At 42.4% G+C, this 26,133-nt stretch overlaps 1 protein-coding gene and 1 long non-coding RNA gene across 2 annotated transcripts; both read left to right on the top strand.

The window, feature by feature from the left end:
• The first annotated feature begins 370 nt into the window (after positions 1 to 370).
• LOC128358349 (uncharacterized) lies at positions 371 to 622 on the top strand. The gene is made up of 3 exons (XR_008321399.1): positions 371 to 391; positions 467 to 532; positions 611 to 622. It is a non-coding gene; the product is annotated as an uncharacterized LOC128358349 (long non-coding RNA).
• An 18,910-nt stretch (positions 623 to 19,532) lies between these two features.
• LOC128359505 (prisilkin-39-like) lies at positions 19,533 to 20,352 on the top strand. The gene is made up of 4 exons (XM_053319999.1): positions 19,533 to 19,537; positions 19,612 to 19,670; positions 19,775 to 20,202; positions 20,271 to 20,352. Exons 1-3 carry the CDS (start codon positions 19,533 to 19,535, stop codon positions 20,188 to 20,190), a joined length of 480 nt encoding a protein of 159 aa, XP_053175974.1. The 3' UTR covers positions 20,191 to 20,202; positions 20,271 to 20,352.
• Positions 20,353 to 26,133: the final 5,781 nt, after the last annotated feature.

Raw genomic sequence — 26,133 nt, forward strand, 5'->3', positions numbered from 1 at the left:
GTGGTAAAGGACACCGGACGTATGGGTTTATTAATTAGTAATTCCAGATACAGACAATAAATGAAGTTTCAGTTGTACAATCATTTATTTTCTTCCTTTTTTCATTCATTGCATGGGTTGCACATGTTGTAAGGTAACCAGGGGGAGTAACTCAGTAACTTTTACTTTGAGTACTTTGACTTTTACTTGAGTACAATTTTAGTCAGATAATAGTACTTCTACTTGAGTAGGATATTTCAGTATGCTTTAATGCCTCTGTCTACCACCAGCTGTTACTAATGAGAAATCGAACCTCAGAGCATTGAGAATCATTTAAAAGCAGTTCTTAGTTCATGGAGATACCACAGAGGAGCTCCTGTTGGGAAGGGAAGGTTTGGTGGTTTGTTAGCAGGTATGAAATTGGTTTTGTTTTAGTTACTATACTGACTTAATTGTTAATGCTAATCATGATCTTGTTTTTATGTAGTCTCTTAGAGAGAAGCCACAAATTAGCTTTAACCTGAAATTAGCCACATATCCATACCAAGATGAGGTAAGTAACTAACTGTATGTTGCAAAATGTTACCAAAATCTCAAGGCTAAAAATCAATTGTTTTGTTTCCTGTTTTAGGGTGTTGTGGATTTCATGCCTGCTGATTGGAAGCATCTCCTGTGTCCCTGCAGGGAAAAGTAAGACAAGAACCACTGAAATCAGACACTAAGAAGCTCTCTACTCTACTTTAGACATGTGATGAATGCTAGTTTCTGCTAAAACAAATCCTGTTTCTCCACAGAATATGGCTCAGGTGCTGCTGACCCAGGCTGGCGGTCTGTTGCATATAACAGACCTGTGGTCTCTTCATATGGGGCTGCTTATCCTGCTTCTCAGCCCAGTGGGTATGACAGTGGTGCTCCACATGGGGGCTATGGATATGGTGGCTATGCTAGCTCAGGTAGTGGTTCTGCAGGGGGCGCCTCTTATGATTTTGTTGCCAGCTCTGGTGATGAAACCTCAGAGCCGGTCTTCAGTGACGTGTCTGATCTGGAGCCAGTCTACGCCTTCAGTTCTCGCTCAAGGTACCAGCAAGGAAGAGCAATGTATACTAAAACTCGCTACACCCCAGGAGAGCCTGGTTCTGTAGGCATGCTGGGATCAGGAGCCACCAGTGAAACCTCAAACCAGAACTATCCTGTTAAAGGTGGCTACTGAAAGGACTTTCTGGTAAGGCACCACTTGCTCAATCTCTAAATGTCATTCACTTGATGGATGGATGACTGATGTCTTTGCTTTTGCAGGTCTGCTCCAGATGACTCATTGCTGTGATGCAACTGTTAAAGAATGCTAATAAATTGTGGCTGTCATGACAGCCTTTCTTAATTCTTGTCTCGTGGATTGTTTGTACCAGTATGACAATCACTACCTATTGAGATTGCAGACAACTTAGAAATAATTCCCTTCCATTTGTGTTGATGCTAACAGCTATGTAGACTGTAGCAGTGTGCCTCTGAAGGAACAGACTGGCCTTTGATTTGTCTGTTAGTAGTATATTGGCGCTTTTCACTACACAGTTCCACCTCGACTTGTGTTTTTGCGTTTCCATTAGGGATAGTACTGTTTTTGTAATGGAAAGGTCCTTCCTGGCGTCAAGCCGAATAGTAGTGGAAAAACGCCACTTGTATACAGAAACTACGGTGACTGTGGGGTCTAAGGTGTAGCTTCATGCAGACATGGTACACAAAACACACTTTGGCCTACATGTTCACAATCTTTTATGGCACCATCTTTCAGTTTCTGTCACCTAATTCACTGACCAGACTCTTGTACCAAGTAACTTATGGACAGAAACGGGACATGATAAAATGAAGCCATTCAAGGTCCGTGTTCTGTTCAGAGGCGTAGTGTTAATTTGATCTTGTTACAAAGTCCTTCACACAGAATAGCATGTCACAAAATAATCTAGTACGAACTAAAGCAATCAGAGCAGTCAACAAGTCACTGGCAAAAGGGGCAATCTGAAAGCTCTGCTGAAGTGTTGGGGGTTTTTTTAAGTCACTGAAATTGCTTTTTCTTCAGGCAGAGTATTCGAGTTTAGGTGCTCTGAAAGTTGTTGGCTTTCTAGAACTTGAAAGACTTCTGCTTGAGCTCATTGACTAGGCTGATGGGATAATGGTGGGAATTGCTGACTGGAGAATGAGTAGAGGGGTGGGGGTTAAGAGAAGTTAGCTCCACTAGAGTTTAAAATACTGGACACCAGTGCAAGGAGGCTGAAACAGGTGTAATATGGTCACTTCTCTTGGTTCTTAGAAGTCAAGTAGCGGAGTCCTGTACTGATTGCAGCTAATCGATTTCTTGTTGCGGCAGGTGAAGAGGCTGTTGCAGGCAATGAGGCGTGATATGTGACTTTTTTTTACAACCTTGCTTGTTGCACTGCACAACTCCTCCACTGCCACTGTTCCTGCAGCAATAACCACTCAGCCCCACTCACCAGATTTTTTTCCACTTTGGGGTGGGGCTGGAGGGTCCTCCAGTTGTGTTTCCTATGCCGACCCCTCTTTTTACTTCACTTTGGTGGGCCAGTTCTGCCACAGACAGGTTGGCTCCATCTACCTCACCTGGTCACCAACAGCCAAACAATGTGCACTCTTCTCTGCCTCTGAATAGTTGGGTAAATCCTGTGTAATCATCCAGAGTAGAACCACTAATCCTTCTTATTTGTGACTCCATTGTCAGACATCAGTTCCAGGCTGGTTAAAACGTACTGTTATCCAGGTGCCAGAGTTCTGGATATAACACAGAATGTGCCCTCTATCCCTAAAAAGCACCCTACTACTGCTAGTAATCATTCATGCTGGTGTGAATGATACCTCATGTCAGCTGGATTAACATACCCGGGATATCTCTCCGTTACCTGGGTTGACTTACCCAGACATTCGCAATCTGGATAAGCGGTACTACGAAGCTGGTTATCAACTCGGTAATTGAACCCAGGGTTTTCCAATCTGGATCACTGCGCGCTCACATAAAGGGGTGGTGTTTGCAGCGTCTGACCAATCGCAAACGAGAAACCCTGCAGAGCAGCTTTACCATGAAGGAACAGACAATTATTCTTCAAAAATATGAAGAATTCAAACACATCATCAGGCCAAAAGCAACACTGTTGCTGCAGCAAAAGCCAGGAAGGAATGCTGGCAGAAAATTGCTGGCATTAAGTTAGTTTAATATTCAACATTCATTTGACATTCAAAATACAAACCTATTATGCGCTTCAACTATTTGAGTGAATGATGTCAAACCAACTGTATAACATACGGACTAATATCCCTCCTGTGCCACAAGGATTCTTTTTTAAATATATATTTTGGTAAATTTTTACAATTAACAAATATGAATAAAATTCTGCTTTTCTGCACTTTTGCAGCGATTACTCTCAAGATGTTCTTATTGAGACTTTTTGTCAGGTTTCCTGACACAAGTTCTGAAACTGGAGGTTATTTATTTATTGTATATGTAAAAAATTAATGAAAAGATATATTTGAAAAATAAGCCTGGTTGCACATGAGGGATATAAGTCTGAATGTCATAGCCTACAGTTGGTTTGACATCATTCACTCAAATGGTTGAAGCACATAATAGGTTTGTATTTTGAAAGTCTAATGAATGTTGAATATTAAACTAACTTAATGTCGCTTGAAAATCATTCTGTACCTTTCGTATAGGATGTCATCGGGGACATCTAAAGGATTGCATCTCCCTAAAAACTCTTATCCAGAACATAACCTGCTCCGGAGCAGGTTAGCCGTTCAGCATAAGTAACCATGGTGATTTACCCCGGTAAGAAGTGAACCAGCGTCGTAGGACGGAAAACCCAGGGTTAACCCTGAAGTTACCTCGATAAGAGAAAATCCAGCTTCGTAGTGCAGGCCTCAGGTGTTCTAGTGTGCTCTACCACCAGCTGTTACTAATGAGTAATCAATCCCCACAGCATTGAGAATCATTTAAAAGCAGCTCTTAGTTCATGGGGATACCACAGAGGAGCTCCTGTTGGGAAGGTTTGCTGGTTTGTTAGCAGGTATGAAATTGGTTTCGATTCAGTTACAATACTGACTGTAATTGTTGGTGCAAATCATGATTTTTTTTTTTTTTTTAAATGTATAGTCTCTTGGAGAGAAGCCACAAATTAGCTTTAACCTGACTTTATCCACCTAACCATACCAAGATGAGGTAAGTAATTAACTATATGATCCAAAATGTTACCAAAATTGGAAGGTTCAAAATCAAGTGTCTTGTTTTTCAGGATGTTGTGGATTTCATGCCTGCTGATTGGAAGCATCTCCTGTGTCCCTGCAGGGAAAAGTAAGACAAGAACCACTGATATCAGATACTAAGAAGCTCTATACTCTACTCTAAACAACCTGTGATGAATGCTAGTTTCTGCTAAAACAAATTCTGTTTCTCCACAGAATATGGCTCAGGTGCTGCTGACCCAGGCTGGCGGTCTGTTGCATATAACAGACCTGTGGTCTCTTCATATGGGGCTGCTTATCCTGCTTCTCAGCCCAGTGGGTATGACAGTGGTGCTCCACATGGGGGTTATGGATATGGTGGCTATGCTAGCTCAGGTAGTGGTTCTGCAGGGGGCGCCTCTTATGACTTTGTTGCCAGCTCTGGTGATGAAACCCCGGAGCCGGTCTTCAGTGACGTGTCTGATCTGGAGCCAGTCTATGCCTTCAGCTCTCGCTCAAGGTACCAGCAAGGAAGAGCAATGTATACTAAAACTCGCTACACCCCAGGAGAGCCTGGTTCTGTAGACATGCTGGGATCAGGAGCCACCAGTGAAACCTCAAACTGGAACTATCCTGTTAAAGGTGGCTACTGAAAGGACTTTCTGGTAAGGCACCACTTGCGCAATCTCTCAATGTCATTCACTTGATGGATGGATGACTGACATCTCTGCTTTTGCAGGCCTGCTCCAGATGACTCATTGCTGTGATGCAACTGTTAACAAATGCTAATAAATTGTGGCTGTCATGACAGCCTTTCATAATTCTTGTCTCGTGGATTGTTTGTACCAGTATGACAATCACTACCTATTGAGATTGCAGACAATTTAGAAATAATTCCTTTCCACTTGTGTTAATTGCTATGTAGAATATAGCAGTGTGCCTATGAGGTAACAGACTGGCCTTTGATTTATCTGTAGTTTTTTTTTTTTTTGATAAAGCTTATAGTTAGGGCTCTTTGACTTATGCTGCCATAGGCTTAGACTGCCGGGGGACCCCCATGATGCACTGGGCCTCTCTCTCCTCCATCCATCTATATCCATTAACACTCATGTTCTATTAATGCATCAATAAGCTGAACTTCTTCCCCGGAGTTGTCTTTCTGGTTCTGCTTTCTGGTCTTACAGGTAATCTGGGCCTGTAGACGTCCGGATGACGGATTCCAGTCCCGGACCATCCAGCTTCATTGTTGATTTTCATTGTGCTTCTCTCCTCTATCCTTCTTTTCTCTCCTCTCAACCTCAACCGTTCGAGGCAGATGTCCGCCCACTTCTGAGTCTGGTTCTGCCTGAGGTTTCTTCCTGTTAAAAGGGAGTTTTTTTTTGACAGTGGTGCTCCACATGGGGGCTATGGATATGGTGGCTATGCTAGCTCAGGTAGTGGTTCTGCAGGGGGTGCCTCTTATGACTTTGTTGCGAGCTCAGGCGATGAAACCTCAGAGCCGGTCTTCAGTGACGTGTCTGATCTGGAGCCAGTCTACGCCTTCAGTTCTCGCTCAAGGTACCAGCAAGGAAGAGCAATGTATACTAAAACTCGCTACACCCCAGGAGAGTCTGGTTCTGTAGGCATGCTGGGATCAGGAGCCACCAGTGAAACCTCAAACCAGAACAGTCCTGTTAAAGGTGGCTACTGAAAGGACTTTCTGGTAAGGCACCACTAGCTCAATCTCTCAATGTCATTCACTTGATGGATGGCTGACTGATGTCTTTGCTTTTGCAGGTCTGCTCCAGATGACTCATTGCTGTGATGCAACTGTTAACAAATGCTAATAAATTATGGCTGTCATGACAGCCTTTCTTAATATTCTCAATGGTTGTTTGTACCAGTATGATCACTATTATTGTAGGTGAGATTACAAAAGATGTAGAAATACTCAACAGCTGAGGAAATTGGTTTTAAATCACTGAAGCTAGTTGCTTTGTAGTGTGCCTCTGAGAACAAAATGACTTGTGTAAAATTAGGCTAATTGTTTCCCACAGAATTGCAACTATGGTTTCTCCCCTTACATTAAAGCTGCAGTTGGTAAGTCTTAAAGTAACTGTCATACATAAAGACAGCATTACATGAAACTAATCTGTAAAAGTTCATTAAGCCCCACCTACTGCAAATTGCCAGAATCCACTGACTGGACAAAAAGAACCAATCAGAGCCAGGATTGTGTCTGACAGCTGTCAGTCAGTGCTCACACACAGCCCCCTCAGCTTGGTCAAGCTCATATCTCAAAGTGGCTTCAGGAGCATAGAAAGTAACGGCGCAACAACCACGGCACACATCAGCCTCCTCCGTGGAGGGAGAGGGATCTGAAAGTTGTACATCAAATTTGAGTCCTCTCTCTCCTCAAAGTTACCAACTGCAGCTTTAAGTCAATGCAAAATCAAATGGGCTGTACTTTAGTTTTTGTTTTGACTACTCAAAGCACTTACATTACATGTCTCTTCACTCATTCATACACTGATGGCAGTGGCTGCCAACCTGCTGGTCAGGAGGAAACTAAAATTACATGCAATATCTTGCCCAAGGACACATTGAACTGCCAATATTCCAATTGGTGGATGACTGCTCTACCTCCTGAGCCACAGCAGAGGTTATATCATAGCCTCTCTTGTGCAGGTATAGTTTACAGGTCATCTCTGTATCTGCCCATCAGTTCCCCATTTTACATTGGGATGAAGCATAGCATGCTCTACAGCACTCTCTGAATTGTGTTGAGCAGTTGCTGTGGCTCTGTCCCCTTTTCCTCTACTATAATGGCCTCTGAAAGGTGCAAAATGATCTGCTGAAGCAACAGGTGAAAATGTAACTTATGTGTACACATCAGAGGTGTTCACAAGTCTCAAGTCTTCGAGGGTCAAGTCTCTGGTTAAGAGTCCAAGTCAAGTTTCAAGTCTCGCAAACACTAAATCAAATTCTATAAGCTATGAAATCCTCTATATAAGACGGTATTGATTGTTTCACTAGAATCTACAGCAATGTGGTGTGGAAAAAATACAAAGGATTGTTTCAATTTCTTTAACAAGAGTTTTTTTTAACATGCTGTAAAATACAATAAAAGAAATAACTTATGGTTATTACAGTATGACTTCTCTCTCTTGATATGTGACAAATATCCTTCTTGATATGTAGAATAGGCTGCTTGGGTATGACTCTTATAAAGCATTAAATGTGTAGGTGCTCCACTAATCTTTTACACATAAAACGCCACTGGGTGACTGTACTGTAACTTAATTTAAGACAATGTCACAGAATAATCTTCTGGCACACCGTTATGAAATGTTAACTCAGCCTGTCACATCATATGGCCAGCAGCAAGAATGTAACGTTAATATTCGTTTGAGAGCTAATTGCTAATTTTAACGTCTTTCACATTAGCAAGTGACTGACCGGTCTGGGTGTGTTTTCAGATGCCGGATGAAGTTTGAAGTGGTTGAACCAAAATCTTGAATCTTCTTGTTGCACACTTTGCACACTGCTGTCCGTTTGTTGGCTGACTGCGTGAAGGCATTGTAGCCAAATGTAACGATCCAAGGGACTCCTGTTGGGCTTCTTTCACTCGCCATTGTCTTGAAATCAGAGTTTCTAATACAGTATACAGTAGTAGACGGGCTATGCTCGAAATGCGCGCGTACACACGGCGCGTGCGTGACGTTGGTGTTTACTGTCAGCCTCAGTCACAGCCAGAGATCACTTCCCAAATGCAAACAGAGAAGATGAATGACAGATAATAAATAATGAGAATATAAATGATAACATGAAAATAATGGTAATTTGCGAGTCTCCTGCCTCGAGTCCGAGTCAAGTCTGAAGTCTTTTGAGGTCGAGTTCGAGTCGAGTCTGAAGTCAATGTGTAGTGCGACTTAAGTGCGACTCGAGTACGAGTCGCAAGTCCGAGTCACCAGCTCTGGTACACATGTTCAGCTCACTATGAAACTGCAGTGGTACAAATTAAACTATGGTGGACTGCCACATTGTGTATATAATTAACAGGAAATGCTGTATAATTGAATGACTATGAATCAGTAAAACAAGCTGAAGATTGACCCTTATATCCATCCCTGATTTATCAGTGGGTGTATTTTCCTCACAACTCTTATGTGCCTGCCTGCCCTGTTCATCCTCCATACTGTTTCCACCTGGCCTCCCACCTTCATGAGACACACCTCTCAGGCAGTCTTTAGAGACTACAGTAACAATGAGATATGCAGAGACTTTTTGGAAAATCTAGCTTTGCCAAGTAGTCCTATCCTGCATGTCATTCCCCCCTCTCTGTCTCCCATTTCCTATCTCTCTTTCTACTATCTACATTAAAGGCAAAAAAAGCCCCAAACAATATACCGGTACTTAAAAAGTCAATGGTCATTCAGATTAAGCTGATTCTTTACCTCCATAGTGCTGCTCTTAATTCAGTGTCACAGTAAAGTGAAGACCACTTACTGTACCATCACAAGTTCATCCAGGCTGCTGAACCTGGAGCTCCCTCTGTGGTTTGAGGTGGGAAGCCAGTAATGGCTTTGTGCTCATCATCAGTCTGAACCAACAGATAATATATGTAGAGGGTGTGGAAAAAGCCTCTTAGAAGTTAGGTTAAACTAACATCCCCCTTATTTATTTATTTATTTATTTTTTTACAAAAAATGTCATTTCATTTATTTTAAAATCACAAAATTAACTAATTACTTTCTAAAACTTTCAAACTTGTCAACTTTTCAAAATCTGGTTGTTATTCCATTGTGTGACCATAGGTGGCACTGTGATACCAGGTTCAGTGAGAAACCTCTAACTTGAGCCCATGCTGCTGCTCCCGTAGGAGACAGAATAAAGTGGCGCTCGTGATAGTAACACACCACCAAATGTGTTGTTTCTTACTGCTCCACAGGTATGTAAAAAAAAAAAAAAAAAGTGAAATACAATTATAAGCATATCATTATCATATCGTAATCATTAAATTACGTGGGTGCATTGTAAAAATGCTCAAGTACTGTGTTTAAACGGAGTTCTGTATTATGTTTATGTAGCAAGCTAGCGCACTAGCTATTGTTTTCATTTCTGACAGTGTACATTGTAAGTTTTTATTGACTGCACTTGAAATATGATGAGGTTCATATACATTGGTATATTTGTGTTAAATTACATGTATATAAGCATGTTGCTATGGGGATGTAATGTTGTTGATTATTTCAATGTAGTTATTTCAAATGAGCTTTATTTTTATGTATTCATTAATGTAGCCACAGCATGTGTTTTCACTGTTGTCTTACCATTTATGTATTAGTAGTGACATGCATTTAGAGTCAGACTAGAGCAGTTGCCTGATATTGCGGCTTAGCGATGCATTGATAGGTTTGTTGAGTGTGGGATGAGATGTACGTCGTGTTGAGGAGACAGAATAAAGTGGCACTCGTGATAGTAACACACCACTAAATGTGTTGTTTCTTACTGCTCCACAGTACACCTTTCACTGTGCAGCAAAATAGCTACCGGCCCAGGTACCCCTAGGCTTGAGGCCGGTAACATATAGGCTACAGTACGTGAAGTAGTTTTTTTCACATCAGGGGAACAATATCTCAGCTACTTGAAGTGCAGCTGTAGTATATAGTGCTGTGCACTTATACTGTCATGATGATGTTAGTGATGTGTAGGCGGAACAATACAATGTTTGATGTGTCTAGTTCCCAGGCTACCGGAGTGCATGTAATGCAGGCTACAAGTGTGTGTAATAAAGTAACGTTCTTGGAGTTAAAGACAAGCCTATGGATATCAATTATATATGCCGAGTCACCCGGTCATGAAGAACTATAACATGGTGTCAGAAGTCGGTCCAGTTCGTCAGTTTGCCGAGGTCGGAAAACACCGGAGTTTTGCTAGCTAAAAGCTGTGCTAGTTGTGCGGGAGCATTCCTCAAAGAGTGGGAGACGCACGGAGACCTGCAACGACAGGAGACAGTACGATGGAGCAGTTCAAACTACCATCACCACTGGTGTTGACAGGCAACTTGGGTAAAAACTGGAGACGATGGGAACAGCGCTTCCAAATCTACATGACCGCGAGTGGTGCAGAGGGTAAGGACGAAAAGATCAATGTCGCCATCTTGCTGCACGCACTAGGCGAGGAGGCTCTCGAAGTGTATAATACACTTAACCTTCCAGCAGAAAAGACTGTGAAAGATGTTCTCACAGCTTTTGAAGGCTATTGTCTGCCCAAGAAGAACACAGTATTTGAAAGACACCAATTTTGGGCACACCCTATGATAACCTCTGTCTCCATTGATAAATATGTAACAGAGCTCAGACAAAAAAGTAAGGACTGTGAGTTTGGCGCCTCGGAAAACGACATGATCAGAGAAAAGATTGTGTTCAGTATGAATGACCAGCGTCTTAAAGAGAGACTTATAAGAGAGCCAAATCTTACATTAGAGAAGACCATAGACACTTGCTGAGCAGCTGAGACCGCCAGAACTCAAATACAAGCAATGAGTGTGAGCGCAGCCGCTCAAGAGAGATCTGTACATACAGTGCATAAGAAAAAACAGGACAGTCAACCACGAAATAAGGGAACAATGCAACATTTTCAACACACACAAAGCAGTGGACACATAAACACATGCAGAAAATGTGGAAAATCACACCAGCCCAAACAATGCCCAGCATATGGAGTTTCCTGCCACAAGTGTGGTAAACAGAACCATTATGCGAGGATGTGTGGGTCAGGTAAAGCACAGCATAGAAGGACGGTGCATGATATCAGTCCAGAAATTGACACTCTGTTTATTGGAACAGTGAACATTGACCAGCTCGATTCCAGCCTTGACAAGTCCTGGTACTCTGAAGTCCGGGTTGACAATATGTCTGTCAGGTTCAAATTGGATACAGGAGCAGAGGCCAATGTCCTACCGCTGAGGATGTTTAAGTCCATGAAGAGGAAGGCCAGACGTGAAAGGAGAGCACACCTGCAGCTACAGTCCACAAAGACAGTGCTAGTGGCTTATGGCGGGATGAGGCTGAGGCCAGAGGGGTTACTCACACTCAAGTGCTCCACACCCAAAGCTCATGCAAGTCTACCGTTTTACGTATCAAGACACTCATCCACACCTATCCTCGGGGGGAGGCTTGTGAAGACTTGCACCTGGTAAAAAGGCTGGACATCAACATACTGGACGTGAAACATCCAACTACAAAGGAGGAGCTGCACTACTCCATCCCCACAACAGATGAAGTTTTGTGCAAACTAGCTGGTAAGAAGATATTCACAGTGCTAGACGAGAAGGACGGTTACTGGCAAGTAAAGCTTGACAAGGAGTCATCGCTGCTGTGCACATTTAACACACCGTGGGGGAGATATAGATTCAAACGTCTGCCGTTTGGAATCAAGTCAGCAAGCGAGGGTTTTCAACAGCGCGACTGTGAAACATTCAGTGACATACAAGGAGTACACATCATAGCTGACGATATGATCATCGCTGCAGCTACAGAAAAAGAACATGATGAGATAATACAGAAAGTGATGATCAGAGCAAAAGAAGCAAATGTGAAATTCAACAAAGAGAAAGTACAGTACAAGGTGAGCAGCGTCAACTACATGGGCCACATCGTCACTTCAGAGGGTGTGAAAGCAGATGAGGCAAAAGTTAAAGCCATAGCTGAGATGCCTCCACCCACTGACAAAGCAGGACTACAGCGGATGCTAGGTATGACAAAATACCTGGCGCAATACATCCCAGGTGAGGCCACCATAACAGCGCCGCTGAGACAGCTGCTCAGGAAGGACAATATGTGGCAGTGGCAACACGAACATGACGAGGCAGTCAAAAAACTGAAAGATGCTCTCACAAACGCTCCTGTGCTCAGATCCTTCGATGCACAGAAACAGCTCATCATACAGGCTGATGCGTCTAAGGACGGCCTGGGAGCATGCCTCTTACAAGATGACCACCCAATAGCGTATGCGTCAAGGGCACTGACAAAGACAGAAAAGAACTATGCACAGATTGAAAAGGAGCTCTTAGCCATAGTTTTCTCTGTCAAGAAGTTCCACCAGTATGTGTATGGGGTGAGGGTTAATGTTCAGTCGGACCACAAACCATTGGAAAACATCCTGAGAAAGCCACTTGGAACAGCTCCCTCTAGGCTGCAGAGAATGCTGCTTCAGCTGCAGCGTTATGACTTAAATGTCATCTACACGCCAGGTAAAGAGTTACTGATTGTGGACACACTCTCACGAGCTGTGCCACACGAACAACACGTGGCTGCAGATGATATCACTGATGAGAGAGTTGTCTATGCTCTGGAGCCGACAGACGCCTTGAGTACAGAGACTCTAGAGCAGCTCAAGAGTGAAACGAAAAAGGACAAAACACTGCAGCTATTGCATGACACACACAGACTTGGTTGGCCTCGACACAGAAAACTAGTAGACTCTAGATTGATACAATATTGGCCAATCAGACACACAGTGGCTGTGAGAGAGGGAGTAATGTTTGCAGCAGACAGGATAATCCTACCGACAACTATGAGATCTGAGATGCTGCAGAGACTGCATGTAGCTCATCAAGGGATACAGCGGACGAAAGCACTGGCCAGGAAACACTGGTACTGGCCAGGTATGACAAGAGACATAGAACAGATGGTCGAGACGTGTGGAGCAGGCCAGCAGTTCCAGCCCAGGAATCAGAAGGAGCCACTGATCTCACACGACATCCCCGAGCTTCCTTGGCTTAAAGTGGGAGCCGACATCTTTGAAATCAGAGGTCAGTCGTTTCTGCTGATAGTGGACTACCTCTCAAAATACCCAGAGGTATTGAACATTAAAGACAAAACATCACACACTGTCATCAACAAGATGAAATCGGTCTTCTCGCGGATTGGAATACCAAAAGAGATTGTGTGTGACCATGTTCCATTTGCAAGTCAGGAAATGAGAAGCTTTGCAGAGTCATGGGGCATAAAACTCACTCATTCCAGTCCAGGTTATGCACAATCAAATGGACTAGCAGAAAGAACAGTGAAAACGGTGAAACACGTGCTGAAGAAAGCACAACATACAAACACTGACCCCCATCTTGCACTTCTCACCCTGAGGAACACACCTGTGACAGGCATGGAGTATTCCCCAGCACAGATGCTCATGGGCAGAGTCCTTAGAAGCACTCTACCAACCTCCAGCACTATTCTTCAGCCTGCCGTACCTAAAGAAGTACATTCAACTCTCCAAAATCTGCAAACAAGGCAGCAGCAATACTACAACAGAGGAGCAAAGCGGCTTCCAGAGCTGCAGCCTGGGTGTACTGTTTACATGGAGACACCGCAAGGCTGGCGTCCAGCAGTGGTCACGGCGCAGAGGGATGAGCCAAGGTCCTATGACATATTGACATCTTCTGGTCAGCACTATAGACGCAATAGACGCCACCTGAGGAGAACAACACACAGCGCCCAATTGAATTCAGAAACAGACTCATTAGATGATGAGCAGGTCAGCACACCAGATGCAGGTACAGCAGAGTGACATTGAGCTCTCATCCACATCACAGCCATCTCAAACCAGATGTGGACGACTTGTTCGACCACCTGAGAGGTATAAAGACTTTGTGATGAGCCAACGGCAAAGGTCATCTCCTAACTGACCTATCTGGTCTGCTTAAAAAAAAAAAAAAAAAAAAAAGAAAGAAAGAAAAAAAAGAAGAGTTGCATGATAAAGGAATTGTTAATGGAACAATGATAAATGTTAAGGGAAGAAATGTTATTTCCCTGTTCTTAGTTGAGAGTATAAAGGCATGTTACTGTAGACAGGGCAAGATAATCTTAGGCAAATCTATATGTTCAGTGGTGGCAGTAATAAGACACACAGTTCAGTTATAAACAGTAGTTTATTACAATAAATGAAGTGTAGCTTTCATGTTGAGAAAAGAGGATGTAGTATATAGTGCCGTGCACTTATACTGTCATGATGATGTGTAATAAAGTAACGTTCTTGGAGTTAAAGACAAGCCTATGGATATCAATTATATATGCCGAGTCACCCGGTCATGAAGAACTATAACAGCAGCAGGACAAGTTTTCATACCTTAAGCCTCCCCACTGCCTTTGTGGAGTCTTGCTCTGGCTGAAATAGAGAAGCATGTGGGTGCTGTCATCCAGGATCGGGTCTTCCGGCTGACCCAGCATTTCCACCATAGTTTTCATCTGGAGAAATAATATTTAAAATCACATCAGCCAACAAGGTACAACATATTTCTGTTTGTGTTTGGACATGGAGCTGCATACATGAAGTGCATTAGATTACACACCAGGTAATACAGTAGTAGCGGTGCTGAGGGAATGACCAGCTGTTGAGGTAAAGGGTGGCCAGAACTACACAAAAAATAAACAATTTTTTTCTTTTTTTCCGGCATAGACGCCTTTATTTAGCCACAGACAGACAGGAAACATGGGAGAGAGAGAAGACTCCAACCGAGGTCGGCTGTGTAAATGGCATGCTCCCTACCACTCGACCACCTGCGCGCCAAATACAAATATTTATCCGGATTCCAGAAGTTTTTCTTTCAGTGGCATTTTTACCTAATGCCTGTTTTATAACATCACTTTTAATCACTAATCCCTTTCCTCTGAGTTTTCTTAGTTTTACCATATAGGCTACGTTTTACTTGAATTACATCCTCCAAACAATATTAATACATAATTAAAACCAGTCATTGAGCATAGACCAAACTGTGTAGAAGTCACAAGTGTTTTGGGTTTGACTAACTCAAAAAGTGAGTCAGATTTCTAAAAACTCCCATTGAAGAAACAAACTCCAAAATTGGGAGAGGATGAAAAAGAACAGAGCAGAGACCAACAGACTAATGTCTAAACAGACACTTTTCCTTCAAGATTAAGATTCCTCTTTTTTTCGTTTCTTTCTTAGCATGCAGGTTAATTAACCCACACTCCAGATCTGCTTTACCACCAGCTGTTACTAATGAGCAATCAATCAGCATTGAGAATCATTTAAAAGCAGCTCTTAGTTCATAGAGACACCACAGAGGAGCTCCTGTTGGGAAGGTTTGGTGGTTTGTTAGCAGGTATGAAATTGGTTTGTTTTACTTAAAATACTGAGTGAGGTTGTTGGTGCTAATGATGAGCTTATTTTTATATACAGTCTCTTGGTGAGAAGCCACAAATTACCTTCAACTCTAACCTGACTTTATCCACCTAACCACACAGGATGAGGTAAGTAATTAACTGTGTTCTTATGTTACAAAAATCTGAAGACCCAAAATCAAGTGTCTTGTTTTTTTTCAGGGTGTTGTGGATTTCATGCCTGCTGATTGGAAGCATCTCCTGTGTCCCTGCAGGGAAAAGTAAGACAAGAACCACTGAAATCAGACACTAAGAAGCTCTGTAATCTACTCCTAAATATGTGATGTATGCTTGTTTCTGCTGAAACAGAATCCTGTTTCTCCACAGAATATGGCTCAGGTGCTGCTGACCCAGGCTGGCGGTCTGTTGCATATAACAGACCTGTGGCCTCTTCATACGGGGCTGCTTATCCAGCTTCTCAGCCCAGTGGGTATGAAAGTGGTGCTCTACATGGGGGCTATGGATATAGTGGCTATGCTAGCACAGGTAGTGGTTCTGCAGGGGGCGCCTCTTATGACTTTGTTGCCAGCTCTGGTGATGAAAACCCAGAGCCGGTCTTCAGTGACGTGTCTGATCTGGAGCCAGTCTATGCCTTCAGCTCTCGCTCAAGGTACCAGCAAGGAAGAGCAATGTATACTAAAACTCGCTACACCCCAGGAGAGCCTGGTTCTGTAGGCGTACTGGGATCAGGAGCCACCAGTGAAACCTCAAACCAGAACTATCCTGTTAAAGGTGGCTACTGAAAGGACTTTCTGGTAAGGCACCACTTGCACAATCTCAATGTCATTCACTTGATGGATGGATGACTGACATCTTTGCTTTTGCAGGCCTGCTCCAGATGACTCATTGCTGTGATGCAACTGTTAATGACTGCTAATAAATTGTGGCTGTCATGACGGTCTTAATTCTTGTCTCATGGGTTGTGTGTTTTGTTTGTTGTGTGTAATTGTAGATATTACAGAAGACTTAAATACTTCAGTTGAGGAAATGACTCTAATGTGTTGATGCTAATGGCTATGTAGCAGTGTGCCTCTGAGGTATGAAATGGCTTGCAATCTGTCTGCATACAGAAACTAGAACTTAACTCAGTTAGGGTTCTAAATGAGCTCTGGTTTTTTACCTGGTACACTAGGTCTACATGTTCACTATCTTTTATTGCTCCATCCTTCAGCTTGTCACTTAATGTATGTAATCTATGACCAGACTATTTTTACCAAGTGATGTCTGGACAGAGGACGTAGTGGAATAAAGCAGTTGAAGGTCAATGTTCTGTTCAGCCTTTCAAATGAACTGAGGGGACACTTTTCTGAAACTGGAGTCACACATTAAACAGGTAATGTGGTCAACTTAAAACATGATGTAAAGCTTGTATTTGGATGAAGAAACAATCTGCAGAAATTTGCACTTATCAGGGCCTGATCTACAAGATTAGAAATGCAACAAAAGCTCAGGTCTTGGGAAGTGTACTCAACACAGAAAAGTCCCTTGTTTACATCTTTTAAAGGTTTCCACTTAACTCTGCATTGTCAAAGCAGTCCCTGCTGATGCAGGGGCAATGTTTTTCCTGTTCAATGGAAAAATTGTCAAGATTTAAAGAACACAAAACCAGGATGCTAGTGTGTATGTCAATGTTCTCTATTGTTAAACACACTTGACTTGATGCTGCATATCATGCTTTGGGTTTATAGGGTCTCAAAATTCAGATGCACTCTGATCAGTGGTTGCTCTACAGGTTTTTGGTTTCAGTAACTTGTAATTTCTTGAAGGGAAATTACATCAGTGCCCATTGCTAAGTCACCATCTCATCCACTTTTGAACTCAAAACAAAGTATTCAGACCCCCTTCATTTTTTCACCATTTGTTATATTCAACCATTTGTCTAAATTCATTTTTCTCCATCAATCTACACTCAGAACCCCATAATGACAACATAAACAGAATTATAGTTAAGTTTTTTTGCAAGTTAAAAGAGAAACTGAAATATGTGAACATAAGTATTCAGACCCTTTGCTCAATACTTAGAAGCACCTTTCTGAGCTAATACAGCCATGAGTGTTCTTGGGAATGATGTAACAAGTTTCTCACCTGAATGTTGGACAGCCATTTCCAGGTCTGGGGCCCGTTTCAGAAAGCAGGTTTAGTGAGAACTCTGAGTTAGTTAACCCTGAGATGAGGGGAAACTGGTTTTTCGGTTTCACAAAGCCAGTTCAGCTTAACTCTGAGTCAGTTACTCTGGCAACATACTCCGTGAACCTAACCTGCTCGCTGGCAGGTTTTCTTCAACTAACCCTGAGTTTCTCTTCCTTTTTAGTTGAAGCCCACAGACTGAAGTAGGTGTCAGACATGGTGTGTCCTTTTCTTAAAGAGTCAGTTAATATTGAAGCACAAATACGAAGCATGAATCTCCGTCAGAGGGTGATCAGATCCCGCTAGAATGTTGTATCATTCTCCGATGATGTTCTGTTTGAGTGTTTCCATTTTTTTGTACAATCAATAATTTATCTGAACAATATTCTCAGCCCTCGTATCGTCTGTACGACACCACATGGACATGCTCTCAGTTCAGAATAAGTTCTCTGTTCAAGTTCATGTTTCCAAGGCAACCGTCTGTCGGGCTGTCACAAAGGCAATATTTGAAGGTGATTGATAGCCAAGTGGTTACTGCTCATGCTTCACAGTGGCAATGTCGCTGGTTCGCTACCAGTGAGGAACTTTCTCTCTCTCTCTCCATACCAGCTACTGTTAAATTAAGGTGAAAGTGCCCAAACATAAAACTAAATTTGACTATTTCACTGAAACGTTTACTTTTTTAGTGTTGTATGTATAAAGGCATGTAGGTGTTGCTTTCAAATAGACAATATTAAATACTGGCAGTGTTGGGATGGCTGAAAAATTGACTTTCTTCTTTGCTTAGAAGATTTCATCAACTACTGAAATATATATAACATGTTGAATGTAGCATTTAAATGCTGTTTAATGAGGTAGGGCAGGCTAAACAACACCACAATTGTTTGTAATCAATACCTTACTTGTTTGAGCTATATTTTTATTTTTCATATTCAGTTGCTGCCAAGTAGGCCTATGTTTTGTACCTGTTGGGGTCTGCATGAATGTTAAATGTGCCACACACACACACACAGAATATAAATGTTGAATAAGTCAACCACTCGAGACAAAATGTTTCTCTTTTTTTCATTAATACTTTTCTTAAATATACTCATCGTCTGCACGTATTCATTAATATTTCTAAATCCTTTGGGGAGAAGTGGGAGGACTGAGCCCTTTGTTTCTCCTGTTGTCATGGTGAATCATGTTATCTGTGCTCCATTGATGAGGGCTTGGTATGTCCTCATGCAAGAGCTTCACTCAGAGTTACTTTGACTCAGAGTTGATTGAACTAACTGTTAACACTTGTTCTGAAACCGAAAACTCTGAGTTTGACAGCTCAGAGTTGGTCAACCTAGAGTAAAGGTTTTAACTCAGAGTTAGTTAAACCTGCTTCCTGAAACAGGCCCCTGGTATTCTCAGGTGTTCTCCCTATAATAGCTATATTGAGTTTATTCAGCACTTTGGAATCCCAATTACACCAAAAGATTTCTCAAATGTTGTGATGCCATCACCTTGGGTAATACTGCACTTGTTAAATGTCTTCAGGGTAACAGCAGTGTTCCCATTGTGTTTGACATAACTGAAACATCTAGGAAAACTTGCTTTTTAGGTCGAGTTAGGACAAAAATAAGGAACTCTGTCATCTTTATCAACAAGACATCACAAGTATGCCTTCCACCTTGTCATACTGGTCTTCTTTTTTTGACACCTTTCTTTCCAGATGGTCACTTTTGTTTCTTAACGAGCAGGTTAATTAACCCACACTCCAGGTGTCCTTTACCACCAGCTGTTACTAATGAGCAATCAATTGGCATTGAGAATCATTTAAAAGCAGCTCTTAGTTCATAGAGACACCACAGAGGAGCTCCTGTTGGGAAGGTTTGCTGATTTGGTAGCAGGTATGACAGTGGTTTTGTTTTTGTTACAATACTGACTGTTTTGACTGTATTGTTGGTGCTAATCATGAGTTGTTTTTGTTAAATGTACAGTCTCTTGGTGAGAAGCAACAAATCAGCTTCAACTTTAACCTGACTTTATCCACCTAACCATACCAAGATGAGGTAAGTAATTAACTATGTTAAATGTTATGAAAATCTCAAGGTTAAATATTAATTATCTTGTTTCTGTTTTTCAGGATGTTATGGATTTCATGCCTGCTGATTGGAAGCATCTCCTGTGTCCCTGCAGGGAAAAGTAAGACAAGAACCACTGAAATCAGACACTAAGAAGCTCTATACTCTACTCTAAACATGTGATGAATGCTAGTTTCTGCTAAAACAAATCCTGTTTCTCCACAGAATATGGCTCAGGTGCTGCTGACCCAGGCTGGCGGTCTGTTGCATATAACAGACCTGTGGCCTCTTCATATGGGGCTGCTTATCCAGCTTCTCAGCCCAGTGGGTATGACAGTGGTGCTCCACATGGGGGCTATGGATATGGTGGCTATGCTAGCTCAGGTAGTGGTTCTGCAGGGGGCGCCTCTTATGACTTTGTTGCCAGCTCTGGTGCTGAAAACCCAGAGCCGGTCTTCAGTGACGTGTCTGATCTGGAGCCAGTCTACGCCTTCAGCTCTCACTCAAGGTACCAGCAAGGAAGAGCAATGTATACTAAAACTCGCTACACCCCAGGAGAGCCTGGTTCTGTAGGCATGCTGGGATCAGGAGCCACCGGTGAAACCTCAAACCAGAACTATCCTGTTAAAGGTGGCTACTGAAAGGACCTTCTGGTAAGGCACCACTTGCGCAATCTCAATGTCATTCACTGGATGGATGACTGATGTCTTTGCTTTTGCAGGTCTGCTCCAGATGACTCATTGCTGTGATGCAACTGTTAACAAAAGCAAATAAAACTGTGGCTGTCATGACAGCTTTCTTAATTCTTGTCTCAAGGGTTGTTTGTACCAGTATGATCACCTTCTTTATTGTAGGTGAGATAACTGAAGACTTAGAAATACTTCACGGTTGAGGAAATGACACTCCAGTGTGCCTCTGAGCTAACAAAATGGGTTAGGGTACATACAGAAAGCTTAAACACTTAATAGCTGACAATATGGATTTAAAACCTCTGTATGAGCAGCCTACCCTTATCTGGGTCACAGTTGCAACAACCCTAGAGATCATCTCTAGCTAGATCATCTGTTGGGATAAAATGCTTACCTGGAGTAGATATGTAGTGTCATTACATCTGGCTTTAGCCTGCCTTGAGGCCAGTCATAGCAATTATGGTAACGGTTTCTTGTGTTGAATTCACAGGTATACTCTTGCATTGAGGTTGACCTTTTTAAATAAGGTCTTGAGTCATTAACATTTTTAGTAATGTAGCAATCAATCTTTTTGTATAGTGCCAAATCAGTTATCTCAAGGCACTTTACACATAGAGCAGTGTAATGGAAATTCTTATTATTCATCTTGTCTGAGCAAATGAGTAGTTATGTTATTTGATTAGACATATGTGTGTGTGTCATAATCTGTTGACCATGCCATGAAATGCTGATTTAAGGAATATCATTGACCTTTGATGGAACATCATGTATGTTATAGTCTACTGATTAACTATTGTCCTGATTACACACATACACGTGATGACGTGCCTATTGTGATGACATTGGTCTGTTGATAGAACAATGTCTCCCTTTCTATGATGTATTGTATATAATCTGACTGTTTTCTCTGCTCCGGGCTCGCTTTTTCATCTCACGCTTGAGACAGAAGGAGTCCGTCTGCAGACGACTGAATAAACTAGAGAAAGACAACGTTACCGGCTTTGTGCTTATTGATAAATAAATATTGCCAGAACATTTGGCGTTGTCGGCAGGATCACCCGTGAGCCGGCGTTCGGAACTCAGCGCTGCAGGTTAAGTCTGTACAGCTGGAGTCTGGGACTCCAAAACGCCCCAAACCTCCCTGTCAAAGAGGGTAGAGAAGTGGGGGACCTGACACGTGAGAACCGGCGCCCACTCACTGGCGTGATCGAGGAACTTTTTTCTGGCACACAACCTTGTCTTTCTGGTGAGTACAATCAGTAATAATAGATCCTCGCCACCGAGGGTGGGTGTAATAGACGTATTAACAGGGCAGGTGCTTACCGCTGTAGGATCGCTGAAGCTTCGGGGGTCTGGGACCTTAGAGACTGTAGCAGACAGTCCGTGTGCACATTAAAAAAGCTTTGAATGTTACCATCAACGATCGTTTAGTTTTAAGGTTTAAAGTTCTAAGAACATAGGGGTATAAAATAGTTTCACTTTTCACTCTACTTGTAAAAAAAAAAAAAAAAAAAAAAAAGTGAGGAGTTTAGTAAAAATAACACAATTAAATTAAAAAGAAACTTAAGAGAAAACTAACAGTAAAATATCTACACTAAATTAACTGAAGTAGCAATAAATAATAAATACAAAATCCAAGGTCCTTACAAATCCACCTAAAGAGAAGAAGCAACTAAAAATCTAAAACAAATTTTATTTTTTTGCCACAATGGGCTCTAATAGTACCAAGGGTAAAACAACTGTAAATCCACATGTAATGTCTTCTCCCAATATTAGGTTTATGATCACAAAATATGGTGAACAAAGTACTGACCATCTTGGAATCTGGGTTCAGGAGTGTGGGTTTCCAGTTACGGGCAGTTTTAGCCTAACACAATTAGAACAATTAAAAATCCAACTAACAGTAAAAGAAGAAACCAGTCAGTCAAAACAAAAACAAAAAAAAAAAAAAAAAAAGGGAAAAATGTTTATGCTTGTTGGCTTGATGAAGCCAACACCAGGGACAGAAGACATAAGGCAGGGAAAGCTACACTAACCTCTGCATCTCAGTGCCTCAAACTAGATCCTGATCTGGACTCTGCTCTGCCCAGAAGACAGCCAGCACCAGCTGTGGACCAAGGAGGAGCAGCCAGCGCTCCGGGAATGATGACAGCCACAGCCATAACCACACCATCACAGCCAATTCCATGCCCAAGGGTGGGAAGACAAGGACTTCCACCTCCACCATATGCTACAAGATATTGTGCACCGCACACCTTTCCCCATGGGATGAAAGCAGAACACGACCAGGCACAGTTTTCAAGTCAACAGACTACTCAGACCATGGACATACAACGAGATGAAAGAAGCTGCTACTCACCTCCCCTCAGTCAAAAATGGGGGAGAGGAGTTTGCAACACAATTGGACGTTTTCTGTCAACAATTCAGACCATCTGAATGAACTGAAGCGACGAGGACATCACAACAAGGGACAGGGCAGGCCGTGGGACAACTGACGCTTGTTTCACGTGTGGAATGATGGGACATTGGGCTAAAGACTGTTCGAAAAAAACAAGGAAAATGAGAACGAGATTCCACATGAGACCGAGGCTGATTGACTAGGGGTGGAGCAGAGGACAGTGACGGACACATCTGGTTATGACGCAAGGGCTGAGACGGCAGATCACTCCACACAGCAGATAAGTAGAAATGCATCCATTGACATGCAAAACACAACAGAAATAGACACATACAGCAAGCAACAGCTTATCTCACCAGCCATTCAACAGAATTATTTTGTTTTGGTTTGTTTTGGTTTCCACTTCCCAATGTATTCTTGTAACAAGGATTCCCCAAACAAATTCCTTTGTCAGATATGGTAGGGAAGACCTAATGTCAACAACACACTGACTTCATGACATCACAAGGCCTCCACTGCACTACTCACATCTTGCAGGGAGCAGACAGAGAGTTTGAGGAAATATGGTATAGGACAGATCAGGACAGACACACACTCAGACTAAACTGGTTATATTGGACCTATAATCGATGTGCTGTGTCAGTAACTCTGTCTAATCCATTTTCTAAAACTCTGTTCAGGATACCACACTCCAACCCCCATGTTTCACTGGTCAAACCCAAAACTAAAAGGTGGGAGGACTTGGGACCTTGGATTGCAATGAGGCCTCCGGGTGGGGAAAAACATCAGATCCTGATGTTGATTTCCATCCGCTTCTAAAAGGTGCACCGAAAAAGATTTTCTGCTGTAGTGACTGCGGAAAAGACTGTTGAGCTCATTCCAGACACAAATTTCCAAACAACCACAGAGGTAAAAGATTTCTTTGATTCATTTTTCGGCAATCACATTTTCATAGAAGACGTCTCTGAAATTCCTGAGCTAAGTCAGGTACCATCATGTTTATGGGCACAGCACAAATATGATGTAGGACTGATTAAAGATGCCGAACCAGTTGTGATCACACCAAAATCTTTGTATAGGCCATGCAAAATCAATATCCTTGAAGCAGGAGTAATTGTCACATATAAAAAATCTCCTGTGCGAATACCAATTTTTCCTGTAAAGAAAATCAGAGATGCTGAGCAACCTGATAAGTGGAGATTTGTACAGGATCTGCAAGCAGTAAATGCAGCAGTCCACGTGCGCGCACCAAATATACCAAATCCACACACAATTCTCTTTCGAGTTCCATCTGACAGTAAATGGTTCTTTGTTGTTGATCTCGAAAATGCATTTTTTTTTGTATCCCAGTGGATAAAGAGCCAATTTTGGTTTGCTTTTCAATTTGAGTCCAAAATGTACACTTTTTCTAGGCTCTGTCAAGACTATACTGAATCTCCAACCATTTTTAATGCAGCATTAAAAGACAATCTAAATTCACTCAACTTACCAGTTGGTAGTATTTTTTTTTGCAATATGTGGGTGACCTAACGATTTGCTCTCTCACATAGGAAGCCTGTGTACAAGACACACTCGCTCTCCTGAACCATCTGGCTGATAACGGTCACAAGGCCAGCTTGTCAAAACTTCAGTTTGTTTCAAAACAAGTCACTTTTCTGGGTCATGTGATCACAGCAGAGGGCAAAACCCTCTCACCCAAACGAATTGAAGCAATCCAAAACATTCCACAGCCTGAAACAAAGAAACAGGTAATGAGTTTTTTAGGAATGACGTCATATTGCAGACAGTGGATCCCAAATTATGCAGAAATTGAAGCGCCATTAAGTGCTCTCGCCCATGGGAGAGGCCTTACAGCAAAAGATAAGGTCATTTGGACACCTGAGGCTGTAAAAGCCTTTGTTGATTTGAAATTGGCATTACAATCTCCTCCAACATTGGGCCTTCCGGATTGCACCAAACCATTCACAAAGACTGTTGATGAACAGGGGGGGTACATGACTTCAATATTGACACAAGACCATGGGGGACGACAGAGACCGGTAGCTTATTTCTCATCAAGACTTGACTCGGTTGCTGCAGGACTTCCTACATGTCTAAGAGCTGTGGCAGCTGCAGAAAAAGCTGTGATAGCTTCACGTGACATTGTAGGCTATGCTGATCTCAACCTACTGGTACCACATGCTGTTTCAATGATTTTGCTTGAACAGAAAACTTCCCACCTGTCAACAGCAAGGTGGCTCAGATATAACACAATTCTGCTTGATATGCCTAACATAACTGTTAAAAGATGCAATGTTCTTAACCCTGCAACTCTTCTCCCTACACCAGATGATGGACAACCACATGACTGTGTGGCAGTAATAACTGAAGTTTGTTCCCCCAGACCTGATCTGCAGGACACACCTCTGCAGAACGCTGACCTGGAACTGTTTGTGGATGGCTCAGCCTCGAGAAACTCAACAACCGGTAAAAACCAAACGGGCTTTGCTATTACAACATTACATGACACAATTGTTGCACAGCCACTCCCCTCAAATTATTCTGCACAAGCAGCAGAATTAGTAGCGCTGACAGAGGCTTGCAAGATTGCAGCTAAAAAAACAGCCAACATATATACTGACAGTAGATATGCATGGGGAGTGGTACATGATTTTGGCCGCCTTTGGGCCGATAGATTTTTTAACATCAACAGGCAAACCTATAGCCCATCATGCAATGGTTGCTGCACTTCTCGATGCTGTCCTCCTTCCAAAACAGGTCGCTATCTGCAAATGCCAAGCACACACAAATAATGACAATTTTGTTTCACAGGGGAATGCCAGAGTTGACGCTGCAGCCAAAACAGCGGCACAGCTAGATAACGCTAACAATAACATTCAATGTCTTGCTATTGTTAACTCACCACTGACATCCACAGTCGATTTATTTGACCTACAGGCCAGAGCCAGCCCTGAAGAGAGGATGGCTTGGAAGAAAGCAGGCCTAATGGTAGACCTTGTCTACCCAAATACTTATTTCCTCATTATGCTAAGTTGACACATGGGGGATCATGTGTCAAAAGGGGGAATGATGAGTGAAATACAGAGGTATTGGTTCACAAAGGGTTTCTCTAACTTTTCCCAAACATTTTGTCAAAGTTGTGTGATTTGTGCTACTAACAATGCAGGCAGAGGCGTCCAGATGCAACAGAGTGCGCATCCACCACCACAAAAACCTTTTGATCACTTACAAATGAATTTCATTGAGCTAACGCCTAGTGAGGGAAAGAAATACTGTTTGGTTTTTGTTGACATGTTTTCCAAATGGGTAGAAGCTTTTCCCACTTCTAAGCAGGACTCAGCAGCAGTAGCCAAGGCTCTAATCAGAGAAATAATTCCCAGATGGGGAATTCCAGGTAAAATCTCATCCGACAATGGTACACCTTTCGTGAGCGCAGCCCTTAAGAGCGTGGGTGAGTATTTTGGCATTGAAATGAAGCAACATTGTGCTTATCACCC

Source organism: Scomber japonicus, chromosome 5 (assembly GCF_027409825.1).
Source record: "Scomber japonicus isolate fScoJap1 chromosome 5, fScoJap1.pri, whole genome shotgun sequence".
NCBI lineage: Eukaryota > Metazoa > Chordata > Actinopteri > Scombriformes > Scombridae > Scomber > Scomber japonicus.